The sequence below is a fragment of the Eulemur rufifrons genome, chromosome 7, assembly GCF_041146395.1.
Source record: "Eulemur rufifrons isolate Redbay chromosome 7, OSU_ERuf_1, whole genome shotgun sequence".
NCBI classification, from domain to species: Eukaryota; Metazoa; Chordata; class Mammalia; order Primates; family Lemuridae; genus Eulemur; species Eulemur rufifrons.
Window position 1 is genome coordinate 160,650,365 of NC_090989.1, and position 15,217 is coordinate 160,665,581.

Sequence of the window (15,217 nt, forward strand, 5' to 3'; positions counted from 1 at the left end):
GTAACAACGGGCCAGTTGTTTAATTTTAGGCTGCTGTTCAAGCTGCAAGTCCCCATTTGATGCCTGAAGGGTCTAGATAGCAATGGACCTGCATGGTCACACTTCCTTTGGGTATGGACAGAAAAGGACTGCAAAAGCTGCTCCCAGATCAAACCAATGTTCTAATAAAATGGACAAATATTTCAGGGGAAAAAAAAAAGCTAATAACAAGGCAAATTCCTACAATTTTGCTTCCGGCACAACTTGAAAATTTGCATATGATCTTTAAAGAAACCATGTAGTTCTATATTGCTGCCTTGTCAAAAACAGCAGTTATCCTGCTAATTCTGGAGTGTGGCCTCACTGCCTCCTTCACCTCCATCAAAGCAGACCACAGACTCAGGAAGTTTAAGAAATACTGAGGCAGATCCTCTTCTCATCATACCTTCTCTGACTCAAGTTGGCTGGCTCTCTTTGGAGAAATTTCTTTGTGGACTAAAGAAGTTAAAATGTCTACCATGGCTCATAATAAAAATCAAAGTCAAAAATATAAGATAAATGTTCTCTTCTGAAATATTAAGGCACACTTTCTAAATTATTCATCTTAGAACATTACTTGCCTTTCAGATACCCTTGGGATATTTCAGCCTCGGTGCTAAAATTGACTCCTGAACTAAAGCTTTCCAAGTCATGAAATCCTCAAAGTTTCTTGATCAAAGCAGTTATTGAGAAGCATAAGTTAAGATAAGAGACCAATGTTAAAACTTTCTGCACATCCACAGATCATCAGGGTACGAGAACTGGAAGGTTTTAGGAGGGTTAAAATACAAGCGTAACTGAATAAAAACCTTCACAGCACTCTCCAAACAGTGAAATGATCTCTAATACTAGCTGTTGTGGCAGTTTTCTGTCTATTTTTCTGGAACACTGTGTGGATCACAGGGATGACAGATCTAATCTTGCCTGTAAGAAGTCATCAAAGTAATCTAATCTCATTATCTGCTTCATAACAAATGACAAACACCCAGAGCTGGGGTGGAACACTCAAGTACTCAGAGAAGGAAACAGAAATGTATAGAATAGGGACTAGTGGGTACTGTGGCAAAACAGAGAGTCCATGCCTTGTCTAAAGTAAATTAAACAAACAAACAATAATATTATACACCCAATAAAACACAAATTCAGCCCCGGACCATAAATTTATGACCCCTAAACACACCTTATTTTTGTTTGCTTAATTACAAAAAGGAATGGGTTATATTGGGATGAAGGTCAGCATATACTCAAGCTCTCCTATAAAGTTCCTTAGGATCCTATCTATGCTAAATATTAGCAACATTTATTATCTTCTTTATAAAACTACATTCTAGTTTTTTTTGTAGCCCAAAAAGCTTTTTTGGTGGTGGATAGGAATATGTCAATCAATTTTTACAGGACTAGAAATGGTAATAATTATATTACTAATTACTGAATCAAATATTAAGTAGTTTTATTTTTATTTGATGTGAAACTAGTCATAGTTTCATGTGTTCCTTTACTTATTTTATTGGAAAAAGGCCATGTTATTTTTGGATGCAATAAATCTGTAATAAGAAAAAATTTGTTTTCATGATTTAAAGTGATAAAGCCTAAATATAATTATAAATTTTATTAGGAATTTGCTATTTTATTTTTTTCTGATGTGAAACCAATATTTGCCAATAAAAAACATCTAGCTAAAATGAAACTTCACCTAAATTACCAAAATTTATCTTCGACCAAAACCAGAAGAACTTTTCTTACCCAGCCCACCAGGATGGGACCAACATGTTCAGTCGAACCATCAGGCTTCCGAACATCTCGAAGCTGACTAAGGAGCTCTGGCAAAAAACAAACAGAATGCTGATTTTGTTAGGAATTCAAATACAAACAGGGCTGGGAGTAGGTTCTGGGTTATTCATATTAAAGGTATTACATAATCACTGACTCGTTATAAGAAAACTCAATTAAGGCTACAAACACTGGTTTCTTTTCAGATCATATAAATCAGTTAAGGCTACAAGTAACAACTCATTCCTGGAACAAAACTATACCTTCATGCAGAGGAATTAGAGAGTCCAGTGTTCCAAAAATTTGATTCAACTCTTGTTCTGTCATTATGGAGAGTTTCAGCATGGGGTCGTGATAGGCCTGCATGAGAAAGGCAAGAAATGGAAGCAAAGATTTAAAATCAGAGGCAGTAAACTGTTCATAGAGGTGGTCCCTGAGAGGTTCCATCACTAACAGAACACTGGCTCTCTGACAACAGTTCCTCCCATAACACTACAGAAACAACACAGAGGTGTGTCTGGAGCGGAGGAGAATCCAGCACTGCCTTCAACCTCCGTGGTTGTTGATGGCAGATTTTTCAAAAGCTTTTTTATTCTAATATATCATATATCTAGGAAAGAGCACAAATCCTAGGTATAGCGATCTGAGTGCTATAATATTTTTAAAATCAACAAGATCCTGCATCTTGAAAAACTCCCACTTTATTCAAAATCAGCTACCAGCAGGTTCTTTTTCAATTAGCACATATTTAATACAAAGAAAAAAAGAAAAATGATTGGCATCCTTTACTACTAATTTGAAGCAAAGAGAGCAAAACCTCTGCCAATCCTACTACTTCTTATTAAAGATATTAATAATTAAACAACAAAAATACACAGTTATAACCAGGGCACCGCAATAGAATATAAAAACTTATAGAGGCATAATCTCTGTCTTCAGGAATTTTATAAAGCTAATTGGAAAGATAAGAAAAATGCATGGAAAACTAAATATATGTTTAAAAACTAGTTCAAGATTAAAAACAGGACAGATTTCACATGACAGCAAAAAGTTATCAAATCATAACTGTGCTAGAGTGTTAGAGAATTAAAGCTGGAGTGGCCAAGGGAGGTTTTGAAGATGAGCTGCTTGGCACGGAGGAGGAGGTAATAAATATTGTAGAAGAATGAATTCAGAGTCTAGCTGGTTCCTGGAGGATGGGTAGATATGGATGATTAAAAGGAAAGAGAAGGGTTTCCAGGAAGGTAGGACCACCATGAGCTAAAGGATGGCAGGGAAATATCTGAAGGTGCTTGGGGTTTGGCAAATCTTCATCAGGAAGGAGGAGTTGGACATATGACTGGCATCACAACTCCCAGAGTTAAATGCTTTCTTTGTCCTCTCTGATCTCCTCCTTCTCCAGCCCTGCCTAAAACTCAATTTCTTGGCTATGTCCAAGCAAAGCTTGGAAGGCCATCTGTCAGGAATGCTGGAGGTGGGACTTCATATTAGCAGAAAGCTTGGACTAAAGATCCTTAAAAGAAGGGAGACATATTTCCAACTCTGTGATTCTTGTTTCTTTTTCTTTTTTTCTTGAGATCGAGTCTTGCTCTGTCACCCAGGTTGGAGTGCAGTGGCATGATCATATCTCACTGCAGCCTCAAACTCCTGGGCTCAAGCAATCCTCCTGTATCAAACTCCCAAGAATCTAGGACTATAGGTGCACACCACTGCACCTGGCTAATTTTTTAAAATTTTTTATAGAGATGAGGGTCTCACTATGTTGTCCAGGCAGGTCTTGAACTCCTGGCCTCAAGCCATCCTCCTGCTTCAGTCCCTCAAAGTACTGCAATTACAGGTGTGAGCCACCACTGTTGGCACCTGTGATTCTTTGAGAAGGCCAATATCAGATGAAGGAGTTTGGATTTTAGCCTCCAAGGCACTGAGGGGTGGGATAGTCATTGGAATGGAAAGGTTTTTGAGAAAGCTTTGTTGTCAAGAATATATAGGTTTTATCTTCCGATGCTGAGCCCTACCAAAAAAATTAAAAAAAAAAAAAAAAAACAAGAATAAACAGGCTACAAGGCATGGGTTTCCTCCTCCTCCCCACACACAATGTTGATCAAAAACACAAGTTTCCATGTAAAAGAGTCTAACTTATGTGATAGCATGCAGTTGCCTCACTTCACTGCTTTATCTACTTTCAAGATTCAAATGACTTTATTTCTAAGACACAGTTTGAAGCAATGAGAGCAAAACCTCTGCCAATGCTATCACCTATTATTAAAGATAATTAAACAACAAGAACACACAGTTATATTCAGGGCACTAAGTTTCAGACATGTACACATTCTCTCCCATGGACAAAGAGGCCCTGCAAGTGAGACTTCTAAGACAATGAAATATACATAAAGCCAGGCCTCAATGGACACTTTCTGAATTTAACTGAAGCAGTCTTTGAGGTGCATCAGAGACAGACATAGGTGACCTCCTAAAGGTGCCAGGTTCAGAGATCTATTCTGCCTTCTTGTTTTGAGGCATTTTCCTCATTCCTTTGTTCTCAATTTTTGATGACCTGTCTTAGTTTTAAAGAGGGTGCCCATAAAGCACCATTTTAGGATTGTGAAATTACTCACAGGAAAAAAAACATGAGATGACTCGAATGATTGCTGGATTTAAATTTACCTTTTTTGCTAATTTCAAGTCCTCTATCAAGTCTTCTTCTCCTTGAGAAAGCTCAAAGATTGCCTGCAAGGAAGGATAAAACATACTCACTGAACTCTCCCCTAATTGATAAGACCAAATTCACACAGTGTTGGCTCTAGCACTCAAAGCCCCAAATCTACATATTTACATATTTAAAAAGTACTCTCAAAAAGTTAAATCAACTTGAAGCAAGTGCATCTAGTGGCTAAAACCTGCAAAGAGAAGATACCGCAAAACTTCTGCATAATATGCTTCTCTGTTTGTGGGAGAAAGAGTTTCCACACATGTTTCCAATCCAGCAAGTCATCTTTCATGTTACAGAACTTTGATATAGCCGAACAACAGGGAACTATTTTAGGTAAAATAATTACAGTTTGAGCTATGGATTCGGCATCTTTGCTGTGAGTGGCAATCATAAGAAGTGACTCAGGGGCTGTTCTCAGTAATGGATGTGGCAAGGTTATTAACTGGGCCATCACACTTTGTCTTCTTTCTGCTCAGCACAAGGTGAATCTCAGCAGAAAGCTTTATTTCTACCGTCCACTCATCTTGATGCTGGGATTGTAGGAAGACTCCAACATTTTACCACTCTAAATAAAATCTGGTGAAGTTAACTCATTCTCAATTGCTTTTCATCCCCACAAGGTACAATAAATGAAATTACAGGAGCCAGCTCTGTGGAAGAGTGTGTACATGGAGCGTTTCTAATTTGGCTCCATTAAGCCATCATAATGTAAAGAGCTATGACGCACAGAACACTCTTTCACTCTCATCGGGGAAGCCAAACTGTTGGCAAACTATACATTATTAAAGGACTACAAATCTGTGGAGATAGTTCAGGGACTACTGCGTTTCTTTCAGGCTATAGGGAAGAAGTGAGGATTCAGGGGTGCCCTTCACCCTGGGGTTGGCTGGTAAACTGGAGGACAACCCTGGCTGGATACTCCAAGGATTTCCCCAGATGATGCACACAAAGTGCTTGGCACAAGCCCTTCGACAAGCCTTCTATAAAGGGTACTATTATCATAGCCATTTAGGGCAAATGATAACAAAAACTTACAGGGGTTGAAATTAATAGCACTCCATAGGAAAGTTTTCCACGAAGCTGAATCAATGTTATACAAAATGAATATTTTAAAATATTCTAGAAGTTGCTATCAAAATATGACTGCAGTGATTATTTTTGTGAACTTCAGAATCCTAAAATAGATACTTGGTTTCATTTTCTTATAAATTCGGGTTTTCACATCAGTTTCTTTTTAAAGTGGGGCCACACCCACCCAGCTGGATGCTGGTTTCTCAGTTCCTTCCACAAGGTCAGACACCCCAGTTTGTTCTCCTATAAATGCAAAGAAGTGACTTCGAGACCAAGGCACAGACCCCAGCACGGCTCTCTCCTGCAGTGCACCTTCCAGACACACAGCCAAATCCGGGGGTCCCGAGCCTACCTCCTGACGTTTGATTTCCTTGGACGTAAGCATCTGATTGACGCACACGTCGAAGGTCTCACTCCACAGCTTGCTGTCTCTCCGCTTCGTGCTTGAGGGGGCGGCATTTCTGGACCAGGGTCTGGGGGCGAGGATATCAGGGCGGCTCTCGCTGCGGAAGCTAATGGAGCGCTAAACAATGAGAAAAACAACCATCATGGGGGCAGCGGCAGGACTGGGTGGATCCTTTGAGCAGTTTCCTGTCGTTGATAGGACACAAATCATACATTCGCAGGAAAAAGGAGACAGTGCCACAAGGCCTTTGGAAAACAGGGCATTGTCTTGAGCCTACGTGCTAAGGAAAATTGGACAGGGGGCTGCATTTGCACACGTGCTGGGAGTATCCACTCTGTGCAACCAGCATACTAAGGGTACTCACTATAGTGAAAGCACATGTCAAGCCAAACTCACCATGAAGGCAGTTCGTGGATAAGTGATGAGCTCTATATTTTTCCAGTGGACATCTCCCATCTTCAGAAGAACAAAGGATAACAGTAGTAGAAGGCCTTTATGTATTTATTTTTAAACATCTGGAGTACTCCTACTCTCCTCCTCCAAGAACAGAATCTCACTGTCTTTGGGTATCTCATCTCCCATAGTTTGGGTGGGCTCCCTCAGATTGAACCAATCAGAGTAATCCACATTCCCCCAAATTTCTATGTGATTCATTCGCGAAAGAGAAGAGACTTTTTTCCTTTGGGATTGTAAACTCAAGAGATAACATAAGCAGGAGCTTCCTGCAGCAACTAACTCTCCCTGGTCACACAGAAGAATCTGCTAAATGGGAGAATAAAGGGACAAACAGAATGAAGGATGAAGACAGTGACTGATGGAGGGAGGAAGGGAGCAAGCTTTACCAACCCCGTTTGAGCCTCTGGATCCCACTGTGCCTGAAGCTAGGAAGACCCACCCTTAGACATTTTAGTTACATGGGCTAACAATACATTTCCCTTCCTGTACACATTTATCTCAGTTGGGGTTCTGTCAACTTGGAAAGTCTGGACTAATATACATCTTGGTATACTAAATACCATCTTGGCAGCACATGATGCCTATCCCTGAGGTATTTTTGTATTTTCCAAAGAGGCCCCAGTAGAGGCCCCTAAAGGGTGGTCTAACCACCCAAAGTCCACCCTTATGATTGAAACATGCTACCACAGTGCGTTATTTATTTATTCATTTTTTGAGACAGAGTCTCACTCTGTTGCCTGAGCTAGAGTGCCCTGGTGTCAGCCTAGCTCACAGCAACCACAAACTCCTGGGCTCAAGCAATCCTCCTGACTCAGTCTCCTGAGTAGCTGGGACTACTATAGGTGTGTGCCACCATGCCCGGCTAATTTTTTCTGTTTTTAGTAGAGATCGGGTCTCACTCTTGCTCAGGCTGGTCTCGAACTCCTGACCTCAAGCGATCCTCCTGCCTCAGCCTCCCAGAGTGCTAGGGTTACAAGAGTGAACCACCATGCCCGGCCCACAAGCTTTCTTATGACAAATACAAATGATCAGAAAGAAAACTGAGTACATCACTTTCAGTCTGCATCCTAGATTTCATCATACTTATTGGAAACTTTGCTGAAGCAGTGAGGATTTGCTGTGCTCAAAAATCACATTTTTATTTAGCAAATGTTCTCTGCCATGGCTCCCCTGTGGCTGTCAGTGTGAAGTTTCAACTCCTCAGCTTGGCACAGAAGGCCTCTTGTAATCTGACCACAGTCTTTCCCCTGTCACTCACCCACAAGCCCCCTATTTTCCAGCCATAGTAGGCTATCTGCCATTCCCTAAATTGTCATGCTTTGCCATCCGTCTGTGCTTCCTTCAAGCAATTTTCTCTTCCTGGAATGTGTTTCCTTCATTTTGTAATTAGCTAACTCCTAACTGTCCTCAGGATATAACTCAAACAGTACCTCCTCTAGAAAGCCCTCACCGATGTTCTCCCATCCTTCTCTCCCAGAGCAATTTGGACATACCTCTGACATAGCAATGATTACGTTTTATTATATTTACTGGTTACCTGCTCTTAACCAGAAACTTCCTGAGGGCAGGAACTGATTTTGCATGTGATATATGAACAGTCATCACAAAGACATTCTAAGGTGGCTCCTAATCATTTTGAGATTCAACAATAAAATTCCAGAAAGTAAAGAAAATTTTTAAAAGAACTATTCAACATAAGGGCATTGTTACATAAGTTATAATTGCCTGCTGGATGGAATATGACCTAGCCACTAAGTCAATTCTAAGATAATTTAACAGCTAAAAATTCCTTCTGTGTAAGTTAAAATAAAATCAGGATGAAAAATCTGTATATGAACACTTTATAGTTATACAAATGCACATGAGCAAAAGATCTAAACGGAATGCCACCAAATTCTATTGTTTTTTTCATATCGACATTATAGGTGATTTCTGTCCTATTTCACAAATTTTTGTGACTTTAGAAAAATAAATAAATGAAAAATGTTAAAAACAACTTCGAAGGAGCTTCAGGGTATTACAACAACCTTCTGGAAGCAGGAAGCTAGCTCAGTTTGCAAGTAGCAGCAACACAAGCCCCTCAGGCTGGCACAGGCATCCAAGACTGAGCTCCCAGGCTCATTAATGAGCTCATGATTGCTGGACCAGCCAGCATAGGAGATCAAGAAAGTACTGGCATCAAACACACACTTCACTAATGGTATCTCACAAATCCTTGTGATCTTTTAAAAACAGACCCTTATAAACAGTAACTAGTAACTAAATGCATGAAGATCCCCAGCACTTAGAATCAATTAGCCACAGCACTAAAAGGTCAAAACAAGCACAGTGAGTCATCAAGTAACTGGCTCAACTCAGTTTGTGGTTCTGATGCCAGCCAGGACAGGAATTAAAGAGCAGAAAGAAAGGAAAACACAAAAAAAGAAAATTCAAAATGAAACACAATTTCCACTTTCACTTGAGAGACTCAACCAGTCACTTTGTTGCATTTTCAGTCTTTGACCAACTTCAAAGTACCCCCAACCAGTCTGAAAGTAATTTATATTAACTTTAAATTTTCATACATTACAGAAGTATAAAATTAAGTATAAATCTCCTCATTTTCCCAAGTCTACTTCCTGGAAGTAACCACTGTTAAGTTTGTTCTAGATCTTTCTAAACTTATTCTATGCATTTGTTAACATTCACTGAAAACAGAATGTTTTCTCTTTCTACTCAACAATATCTTTTTAAAAATTTTTTTTCAATTTTTAATTATTATGGGTACTTAATAGTATCTTTAAAGGGTTTTGATGTTTTGATACAGGCATACAATGTGAATTAATCAAATCAGGGTAATTGGGGTATCTATCACTTCAGGCATTTAACATTTCTTTTTGTCAGGAACATTCCAATTCTACACTTTTATTTGAAATTATATGATAACTTATTGTTGATTATAAGCACTTTTCAATAATATCTTTCTGTATTATTATATAAGACTCACTCTTTTCAGATTATTAGTATATAAGACTCACTCTTTTAAGATTATTTATTGACATGAAATTCACAAAACATAAAATTAACCATTTTTAAAGTGAACAATTCAGTGGCATTTAGCATATTCATAAGGTTGTGCACCTACCAACTCTATCTAGTTCCAAAACATTTCTATCCCCCCCAAAGTCACTTACTCTTTTTAATGGCTGCAAAGTTAGCATCCTATGATCTGGATGAACTATACAGATTTAATTAATTCATAACTGATGGACACTAGAATAATTTCCAGTGCCTGGCTACTACAAAAAGTGTCTTAGTGAGCATGCTTTGTGAATTTGTGCTGATATTTCCGTAAGGCAGATTCCTTAAGTAGAATTCCTTGGTCTAAGAAGTATTAATATTTTAATATTTGATATGTACTGACAAAGTGACCTTCAAACAGGCTGTTCAACTTTATATTTCTCAGATAGGATATGGTAGTACACTTTTGTTCATATTCCCCCCAATAAGGTATTATTAACAATTTGCTAGGTAAAATAACTAAACCTTAATTTCAGATTCATGTTTTGAACATAAGAAAGATTAAGTGTATCTTTATGTATTTATTGAAAAATTTCCCAAAGAGTTGAAGATTTTTTGTCGCAGCATGGGAAAAAAAAAAAATGAGAATGGTAATCTTTACCAGGTGACCCCTATCACTAAGAATTCCTTGTTTGGTATTTCCTCAGTAATTGCTGGGCCTGGGGCACTACGGGAGATATCACAGAGGGTCCTTTATGTCCTGCCTGCACTTTAGCACTCCTGATTTATTCTGTCTGATCCTCACAACCACCCTGCAAGGTGGGAGTTTATTCCCATTTTACTGATAAGGAAACTGATGCTGAGGGAGGCTAAGGCACTTGCCCAGGCAGGATTCAAAACCAGATGTTTGGTTCCAAAGCCTGAGCTCTTTCTACTGCGCGGGCTGCACCTGCTGTTTACATGCAAGACATGCATTGTGGGGAGGTTTAAGTGAGATGACATCCAGCTTCCACCTTCTAGAAATTTAACCTGTTTAAGGAAAGAGAAGGCATCTGCTCAGTTTTAGGACTAACGACTGATCATTTACTAACCAAACTTCAGATTTATACCTTTATTAGGCTGGATTGAAATAAACGTTTTGTCTTTTCCTACTCTACTCATAAGTGGGGAGGATGTTGAAAGGAAGAATCCCAAAGGAGGAATAAAGAACGCCAGCCAGGTCTGCAGCTGGCTGGCCCAGGGGAACAGGAGCAGCTGCTGGGCTGGTCTGGGGACAGTGCCTGGGCCACAACAGCACCGACCACACACTGTGAGCTGCACCCCTACCAGCCATCAGCACCACTGGCACAACTATGTGAGAGAACTGGAGTTGAGGGGGGAACATGTGACTACTGCCAGAAGAAAAGAAAACCCAAGGAAGAGGATACCTCTTGAGAGAGGAGAGCAGCCATGTCCCTTCCAGTATCCCTGCCACTGTCCACCCTGCTCCCTGCTTCATTTTCTCTGTTTCCACCATGTGCCATGTGGTCTCATTTATAGGTTTGTTTGTTTCTTTCATGTCTGTTACCTCCCAATAAAAGGTAAGCTCCTTGAATGCAGGGATATCTATCTGCTCTGGTCACTGCTGGATTCATCAGCAACTGGTACACAGTAGGACCTCAACAACTTTTCCTTAATGAATATAAATGTTATGCTTGCTCTATGCTGGGCACTGTGAGGGGAGCTATAGAGCCCTGCTATACCCGAGAGGTAAGGATTCTATTCGTACCATACGGATGAGGAAACTTAAGGCTAAGAGAAGGTGACACTTTGCTGAAGGTCATACAGCTAAATGAATGGTGCTCCAGAATTTAAACCCAGGTGGCCGGTGGTGAACTCAGAATGGCAATCCAGGTCTGGTCTATTTCAGGCCACCCCCCCAATTTTTAACCAATAACGTACCCTACTTGCCCTAGTAGAGTCATGGTGTGATGGGGTGCATGGGCCCAAATAGATGAGTTTCAGGCTACTTCTCAGTCTGTGGCAAGGCTTCTCAATCGGGCCACCACTAACATTTTGGACTAGAAAATTCTCTATTGTGGGAAGCTGTGCTATGCATTACAGGATGTTTAGTAGCATCCTTGGCCTCTAACCACTACATGCCAGTTCTGACTATCAAAACATCTCTAGACACTGCCAAATGTCCCTGAGATGAAAAACACTGTTCCATGGTAACTAGGAGAGGCTCACCTCAAAGTGAGGGACCATGTGCAAACAGAAACTTGTACACAGATACCCCAAATATGGGGATTCTGAGACTGAAATGAAAAATGTTCCAGGATAAGCAAGAATTTCCATCAGGGAAGCTGGCCTAGCAAATGAGTCAAAAACTGAAAGCTCACAACTGCTGGCAGGTAAAACAACACTGGCCATAACAGACACAGACAATGCAGATTTAGGAAATGGGTGCTCATGTTTATGCCTGAGCTGGGTGTGCAGAAAAGATGCTGCAGGTGCAAAGGGACTGTCTGTCGGGAGGGAAAGGGGGCCCCTTACACGTGTCAGAGGAAATGTAAACCCAGCAGGTAGACATGGTGGGACAGATCTGATTTGTTAACACCACCTGTTCAGCAGGGTGCCCCCTTGCTGTTTTCCAAAAACAGGTCTCCACAGCCATAGATAACAGGCTCCAATAAAGAGATTTCCAGCCAGGGAAATTCTGTACACTTACCATCCTGATTATATTGCTGTTTTGTAACAGATGATTTATTATCAAACAGATTGGAGGTTAGGGTGGGACTGTAAGAGGAAAATACGTTCCTATGTTGCCACTGCAGTGGATTAAACCAAAATGTACAGTGATAATGGCCGGAATTGGAAAATGTTCTCAAACAGCTTCCTGGAGGAGTCTCCTATAAAGTTTGATCAGAGCAATTAATCTAAAGTGAGAAGTAACACTTCTCACTGCTGCGCCATCTCCGTCACATTTGACCCTCATGCTAATCCTAGGAGAGGCATGGACAGGTTCTTGTATTTTTCCGCTTTAAATAGATGAGAAACTTGAGTACCAGAGGATTAAGTGACTGGCACAAGCTAAGCGTTGGAATAGCAACCCAGTCTAGTCGTTTGACTCCAAGACAAGGATTTGAGTTAAGAACACAGGCTTTGGAGTAAAACAGGTGCAGCTTCCAAGTCAACTCAATGGCTGAGGGACTTTGGAAAAGTTCATTTCTCTAGGTCTCAGTTTCCTCATCTGTAAAAGGGGCATAATAATAAGTACTTCACAAAGCTGTAGTGAGGATTGGTAAGATAAAGTACATCAAAGGCTTGGCCAAGTGCCTGGTACTCGGTCGGCAGGAATGGTTGTTACCTATCACTGTAATACCGTTGACTGCACGCCGTCATCAGTCTTGTTTATTTACATAAGCTTTCATTCATTAGCAAACAGTAGACACATCTCTGAACTACTTCAACCAAATAGCTCCTCAAGGGACCTCCATTAGGACAATTTATAAAGGGAGAAAAATCCTCAGCAGGACAGTGTTGTTTATAAAAGTCAAAGATCTAGAAACATCCTAAAATGCCCAACAATAGGATTACTTAAGTAAATTATGCTGTAATGATAAAATGAAATCTTAAACAGTTGTTAAAAAACATTCTTTTTGAGAAAAGCTTAATGATAAGGGGAAAATCTCTTACATAGAGTTAAGTGAGAGAAGGAAGATCCCAATTCAAAATACCACAAAATATTAACGGGGGTTATACCCCTGGATGGTGGGACTGTGGATGATTTTTATTTTCATCTTCATAATTCTTTACATTTACTTTCCAGACCTTCTATAATGAAAAGATATTAACTAAGAAAAAAAAAATGGCAAATGTGAAAGACCATGAACACTCAGTTAAAAGTGGCACTATAAGCATAAAATCACATATTTAGAATCTGATTCAGATTAATGAACATTAAAATCATGGTACAAGGGTACCTAATTAATTCATAATCAATAAATGTCAAGCCCCAAAGACCCCGTGCAAGGAGAGACCTTTCTGTAGCTGGGAGATATTCTGAGTAGAATGAATGAAAAGCTGAAGAAAATATTTGGCTTAGGTGTGGAGAAAATATTATACAATTTGTGTAGCGCAAGCCAAAAATTAGAAAGTCTTGCAGAGGCTTGGGGCAGCAGCCCAGCCATCTTCATCCATCACCATAAAATGGCTTGTGCATGATAATGTTAATAACAAAACATTCCACGAACTGAAATGGAAATGATGACTCTCCCTGCCACAGAAGGCGAACAAAGAGTAGGGAATAGCAGTGAGGTGGGAGGCTCCAGCTCAAAAATCTGGCGATTATTTTTAGATCCTGGCAAACTGCAGGCTTTATTATGACCAATCTTTGACTTTTTATGAGAAGCCTACTGCAGGAGCAACACACTACACACCCTACAGAATCCCAGTTCCAGCACTTACGGCTGTGTGACCTTGAGCATAGTTTTAAACCTTCAGATCTCTGCCCTGTAATTGGTGATGAATCCTGCCTTGCAAAGTTTTGGAGGAGAGGAGAAGAGGCCATGAACATAAAGTCCTTTGTATGGAAACTGGCTCATTGCAGATACTCAACTAATGAGAGTTATTACTAAATAAAAAATGACAAGCTTAGATTGCAATAGTCAACTATTTACAATGGCCTAGTATTGTTCCAGGAATATAAAGAACAGCAGAGAATCAGGAGTTCCTCTTGATGTGAAACATAGATTACTTCTCAGCTACTCCCCTACCTTCTAGATCGTAAGGTAGTCTGGTTTCTGGTCGCTTCCCCCAACACATACGTGCATCTATACACATAGCCCAAGCTTGTTTCCATATCTGCCCAGTAACTAGGGACAATTATAAGAAGTTGGATCGAGGGACCAAGTTTGAGGTCCTTGGAGAAGAAAATCATGCTTGCCAGACATGGAAATCAACACATATGCTTGAGTAATCTTCCCACTTATTTCTCATATCTAGATGGCATCAGTCTTCTCATACTCCTTTCTCAAAACTGAAGTGCCCTTTCTCCCCTTCATTCTTATCTCTGAGCTATTCCAGGCCCAGCCCAAATCCCTCCACCCTTGCCAAGCAGCCTTCCTAGACCTGCCAGGCCAGTACTAAGCTCTCTCTCTGTAGTATCTTTTATCATAGAAGATTTTCAAATCTTACTCATTTTTATCTGGTTGCAAAGGTAAAACATAATTATTTTAAAAATTGAAGTATAATGGAAATGTATAATGCAACAGAGTCAGTAGTTCCAGCCCATTTATTTATTCTCTACTCATTTGTAATTCTTATGTAAGGGCCCCTGGGCAGAGCTGTCTTATAAAACAGAAAACAAAAGAAATGCAAAAGTATCTTACCACTGTATTCCCATGAGATAACCACTATTTAGAATTTGTTTTCCCTGTTTTTTCCTATACGTATGTTATTATGGGTGTGTATTATTAATTGGGATATAGTGGTTTTGAATACCCCTCCCTTTTTACCCCATTTGCTAATACATCTTAGGCAACTTTTATAGTTCTCCAGAGCAGGACTATCTTTTCATATTGACTTATCTTCCCATCAAGTCTAGGCAGAATACATACATAGCAGATCCCAAGAATATTAATGGAGAACACTAGTTTATCATATATTTATGCTGCATCTGGGTTAAATGAAATAATTCCCCAGTCTAAGGCCAGGGAATGGAGCAATGAGAGGCTGTGGTTACCAGAAACCCTTCTTTAGCTGTAGCATTCCTCCTGGGAGGGGATACAACCGGGGAGGGGATG

General features: G+C 40.0%; 1 protein-coding gene across 7 annotated transcripts in view; it reads right to left on the reverse strand.

Annotated features, from left to right (window-relative positions):
• The window catches only part of ARHGEF3 (Rho guanine nucleotide exchange factor 3), a 255,558-nt gene that overhangs the window by 16,773 nt on the left and 223,568 nt on the right, over positions 1-15,217 (reverse strand). For all 7 annotated transcript variants that reach the window (XM_069473719.1, XM_069473720.1, XM_069473721.1 and 4 more), the window contains 4 exons: positions 5,922-6,092; positions 4,453-4,515; positions 2,052-2,148; positions 1,762-1,838 (listed from right to left, as the gene is read on the reverse strand). In XM_069473719.1, coding sequence (XP_069329820.1) covers positions 1,762-1,838; positions 2,052-2,148; positions 4,453-4,515; positions 5,922-6,092 — 408 coding nt within the window. The remainder of the gene's footprint in view (positions 1-1,761; positions 1,839-2,051; positions 2,149-4,452; positions 4,516-5,921; positions 6,093-15,217) is intronic.